Source organism: Lepeophtheirus salmonis, chromosome 8, assembly GCF_016086655.4.
Source record: "Lepeophtheirus salmonis chromosome 8, UVic_Lsal_1.4, whole genome shotgun sequence".
Lineage (NCBI taxonomy): Eukaryota > Metazoa > Arthropoda > Copepoda > Siphonostomatoida > Caligidae > Lepeophtheirus > Lepeophtheirus salmonis.
In genome coordinates this window covers 5,064,381-5,069,818 of record NC_052138.2, presented here as the reverse complement: position 1 = coordinate 5,069,818, position 5,438 = coordinate 5,064,381, and the positions used below count along the sequence as shown (strand labels likewise).

The 5,438-nt window shown below is 30.3% G+C and overlaps 1 protein-coding gene across 2 annotated transcripts; it reads right to left on the bottom strand.

Annotated features, from left to right (window-relative positions):
• Positions 1-589: 589 nt before the first annotated feature.
• LOC121123636 (BTB/POZ domain-containing protein 3) lies at positions 590-2,357 on the bottom strand. Of its 2 annotated transcripts, none has more exons than XM_040718769.2 (2): positions 2,088-2,357; positions 590-2,024 (listed from the first exon to the last, which is right to left on the bottom strand). In XM_040718769.2, exon 2 carries the CDS (start codon positions 2,010-2,012, stop codon positions 717-719), a length of 1,296 nt encoding a protein of 431 aa, XP_040574703.1. In that variant the 5' UTR covers positions 2,013-2,024; positions 2,088-2,357; the 3' UTR covers positions 590-716. The 2 variants fall into 2 exon arrangements, with proteins under 2 accessions (XP_040574703.1, XP_040574704.1); XM_040718770.2 differs by having other exon boundaries at positions 2,148-2,357.
• Positions 2,358-5,438: the final 3,081 nt, after the last annotated feature.

The window sequence follows — 5,438 nt, the reverse complement described above, 5'->3', positions numbered from 1 at the left end:
CCTTGTAAATAAAATATATACATTTCTCATTCATTTAATTGTGAGAATCCATTTTTTCAATTTGCGGCGTTTTTAAAGGGTTAATAAGAATAATTCTTGGTGATAGAAATTGAGGATTATTTGTCAACGAATACAAATGTAACCCACATTCCTTTTTGATTAAATTGCGTTAGCTTTCCTTTTTATTGACGAATTACATTTATGAAATAAACTTAGCCAATACTAAAGAGATATTTCTGGAACTTAGTAGAATAATTTCTGGGATACTCAAAACTGTTAACTATAATATAGGTCTTGATTTGATTAATGTGACTTATATTGACGCCAATATGGCCCTGCCCTTTCAGCTATAAAATCCATCAATTTATCCTTTTATTATGACGGATGAATGAATTTAATTCATTCACAAAGTTTATGATTGAATACATATTTAGGTGAGCTTAGAGTATTTGTAAACTTCTGGGATGGGTTCATATATAATTAGTCTAAGAATACCAAACTAATCCATACTCAATTAGAGAAAAATCAGTATAGCTAGCTTTTTTTGTTTACAAGCCACATTAAACTAAAATTTGAACGACTTGTGTATTAATAAAAATTTTATTTTGAAAGATGCGGAAACATGACAAAATATAATATTGAAATAATTGTTTGATACACACTATAACATACAATGGATTTAAGAAACGTGAAAATTTAATTTCAATGTTGATAAATTAAAGTCGACTAAAATTAATGCCAGGAATTTGATTCCTTGATTCATTTAAGCCGTAGTTATACTCATTGGGAATATCCTTAAAATCAAACTGAACTCCCTCTTTTATCACTCGGTAATTTATTCCTTGTCCTACCCAAATTTTTAGTTGGAAAGAAGATTGGTCATATTCAATGAGTACTCTATAAAAAGTCATAGGTTCGATTGTTATGGGTTCATCTAAGTCAATTATGGTGACACTGTGTTCCACAGTATATTCTACATCAAATGTTACTGAAGCTAAACACTTTTCTTTTTCCATGGGATCCTCCTTTTCCAGGAACATACTTCCAGTTAATTTTGAACCTTCTTCAGCAGGATTGTATAGTACAAAGCCATGGATCTTAATGGAATGATCCACCTTAAATCTAATGGATTGTTTTTTGGTGAATAAACTTGCCTTATATTTTGATTCAAATATGCAACATGTACGTATTCTGTATTGAATAGAAAAGTTACTGGATACACTGGATTGGATTTTGGTAATGAATTTCAGAACATCAAGAATCTCTTCATCTTTAAGTAATTTTAATGGAATTACTTCATTCACGAATTCAGACGGAGAAAGAATAGGGAACCGAATTGAGTAGAAGGACGGTCCTAGAATCTCTCTTAAATCAATACTCTTGTCATATGTTTGAGATGATGCCCAACCAAGAGCAGTTTTAAAGACATCAATCTCATCCATATCAAGCTTATCAGATGATAAAATGTCTTTTAATACTTCATTGTCTTTTATATCACGAACAGAGTCAGAGGAGAGTGTCAGAGATGGATTTAATACAATAGTATTCTTAAAACAAGGAACCAAATGAATGACACCATGTAATTTAGACTTATAAATAAGGGTACATAGGTGTCGAAAGGAGGCTTTCTTAATGAAGGAAATGCACTTTTCCTTGAGAACGGATAAATCATATTTCTCAGCACAATATAAAAGAGAACATACGGATCTAATCATCATCATAACATAATCTGTGTAAATCCACCTCAACATCATCCTAAATCCAGAGGGAGCAATATCGGTAACCTCAATCTCCAGATCACTGTCCTCCTTTCTTGACTCTTTAAATTCTCCAGTGAACATCCGCTCGAATACAGGACTGACTGATGCTAGAATGTTTTTATGGGCAGGAATCCTATCAGTAGACTCTCCAAATTTGTCCCCATGTACCAGAAAGTATACATCAGACAAAAGTCTTGACTCGAATAGACGTTCACACCGGCTCAAAGAATTGCCTGACACTGACATACTCATTTTAGGGTGTATCTGAAATATAGTTAGAAATTACATTAAGAATACTATACGTTGTTATTCACTCTAAAAATATACTTAAATAAATTTTATTGAAGTTGAAACTACTATCAAGGAATTGACTTAGATATTAATTACTTAGGGTACAACAAAGAACTTTGATGACGTGGGTCTCCTCAGTTTCGTATCATACAATCAACTGAATCTGAGTGTTACATCTCTGTATCTATCAACGAATAAAATCACATTGTATCACAGAGTACTCCTTCCCTTCACTTTTCCTTCGTCAAAACATTGAAAATAAAGTACTTGCTAAGTAGGTGGTACTATGCATAGAGATCAATTGGAAAGAGTAGGTATGTTGCATAAAATATCATATTCATTTTTTTTCCTATTCGACCTGTTTTATCTAATGATTTCAGGAAAACATGGCAAGGGAAAAAATGACAAGATAAAAAAAAGGAAAAGTGTATAAATGGAAAAAATGGCAAGATTCTTTTAAACTGATATCTATCACCAATATAATATATTATAAGAGAATAGAAAAATAAACAAACACGACGTTGGTGCCAATGGAAGGAGTGCTAATCACTTAATTAGCCGTTATTAATCATTAGATATGGTGGAATATTCATATTGGACAAGACTCTTGGATTGACGGACAAGCATTGACAAAATACTATGCAAGAGCAGCGATTTCCACTTCGTTTTGATCCAGGATGTGGCAAAAGAAGAGATGGTTGGCGTTAGAGTGACAAACCACTGAGAGGATTCGGGTAGGTAGTCAAAAGGTCGAGTCCTTAGAGAGTGCGAGGAAAACTGTAAAGCTCAGTACAGTTGGAGCAATCTGAAATTGCAATAGAATGATGGTCTTTGTCTCTTCATAAACCTTCTTTCTTGCCCAAAGAGAACGAAACAGGCTGAATTTTCAAAGTTGTTTATCTATGACTGTGAATTCATACTTCCAATGTATCAACCCAAGTATGAGAACCATAAAAAGTGACTTATAGGCTCTTTCAACGAATTTTTAACTATATTTTTGTAGTATGATTCAATGACATTTGAATATGTAACTACGTTTGTAATGAATAATAATGGTCTTCGGTGATATTTATCAAAGAATATGATCATTAGAACTCTATATATTCATTCATTTCAATTTAGAATGAGAATCCAGCTCCAAATTAATTAACTTGTAAAACAAATATTAATGTAAATTCCTTTATCAATGGTTAATTCCATCAAATAATTTATTTATTGAATAAATGTAAATACATATTTTATAACGATGAAAAAGCTCTAAAAAAATATATTCGAAACTCTTGTAACTATCTAATTTGGTTAATTTAGGTACGTAAAGTTAGAGCCAATTCTAGGGGAAGGTTTCAGGCCCTCAAAGATTGAAGGTGCCTTATATTTCTCTTAACTATATTGTATTTAAAATTTTGGTATTTGTGAAACTGTTGTGTCTATTTAACTCATGTTTACCTTTCGATTACAGAAAAATACAATCTTTTTTATTTCATTTGATCATGGTGGGTATTAGTCCATTTCTTTTGATCCAAAATACACTAATATTTATAATAGAATATATATTTAATTAAAATTAGTAATTTCAATCGTTATTTTGGGCTTATGGATGTTTAAAAAATGCGTAACTTTCAAATAATTTAGATCTTTTTCATTAGGAAAAAATCAATAAAAAATCATAAAAGTTACATCTATCAATTAGTGATAAAATAAATATGTTTACTTATGATTATGACAGCATGAATATGATATATTAGTTATTATTTTAATGTTGAAACATATGAAACATAATCCACACAAACAATTGGATAAATGAAGTGACACATTTTTAATTTAGAAGTGTTTTTCATATGCTTCGATCGATCTTCATTAATTAAAGACAGGAATACTTCCATTTTCTCAAAGAATTAGTACAAAAATAGTTTATACTCAACAGGAGATGCTTGAATTTCAATTTATACGGGAATGATGGCAGATTGAAGCTTTATCTGAAGAAGAAAAGCAAGCAAAGCTAAGCCTCAAAAGAGAAGAATCGACTCCTTCTTTGTGTGGGAAATCTTGTCCAATATGAATAGTCCATCATGTCTAGTGATATTGTAATTAATAACGGAGAATTAAGTGATTAGCACTCCTTCCATTGGAACCACTGCCGTGTTTATTTATTTTTCTTTTCTCTTATTATATATTATATTGGCGATAGATATCAGTTTAAAAGAATCTTGCCATTTTTTCCATTTATACACTTTTCCTTTTTTATCTTGCTATTTTTTGCGTTGTCATTTTTCCCTTGACATTTTTTCCCTACACCCTATCTAATAGATCATGTACAAAAAAGACATTTTGATACCCAAATCATGTCTTTAGCTTCAATATCAAAGAAGTTATGGCCAAATTATCATCGGAATTTCACGCCTTTATGTTATAACTTACACCAAAATCTTTGATCAAATAAAATATATTTGAATAAAACAACACAAATTTCTTAATCATCAAAAGAATTGAAGAATATTTTCATGAATTAACGAGTATAGTATTGTGCTAAAGATGATTTTTTTAAATACCTGTAGGCTGCAATTGAATAGTATAATATGACATTTGAGGATATGAATATCTTCCCACACTCTTCAGACAATAAATAATAATTATTTAAAAAATGTTTGATTAAAATTTATATACTTCGCGTCGACAGATTTGTTCAAAATCTTACAAGATACTATATAAAGAGATGTATTAATGCCCATTATATATTTAATTTCATCCATTATTTTTTATTTGGGATTTTGAAGGCTATCTTGAGATTTTTAAAAAATTATACGGGGGGAAATATTACATTAAATATACATGACGTCAAATTGATTTCCTTCATTTAAGTAATGAAAATCCAGCATTTCTATGGGGCATCTCAAAATATTTCTAAACTTCCCCTGCACGCCTCTTGAAAATTATATATATAATTAATTATATAATGTTAAAATACTGAAAATATAAAGCAATTTTGTCAAATGTTTGACCCTGTGATTTATTTATTGTCATTCCCATTGCTAACTTCCCATGTTCCTTATTCAACCATCATGAAAATGAAGATACATACTAAGATTAACTCGCTCATCTTCTTCCTAACTCCCTTTTTAATTCGTATTTAATATACGTTTTCCCTTTTCCCGTTTGTACAATTATTCGTTGTTGTTTTTTTGTGCGTTTTTAAATCGACAGCCAATACTTTAAAAAACTTTGAAACATGGGCAATCCATCTTATTTATGAAAAAAATCAAATTATTATTATACACTTTTCCTTGAGATAGGATAAACCATATTTATCCCTAGAATAGAGAATATAACAACCGTTATTTAGAACCAATACTATCTCATCTATGTAAATCCATCTCAACACAGCCCTAA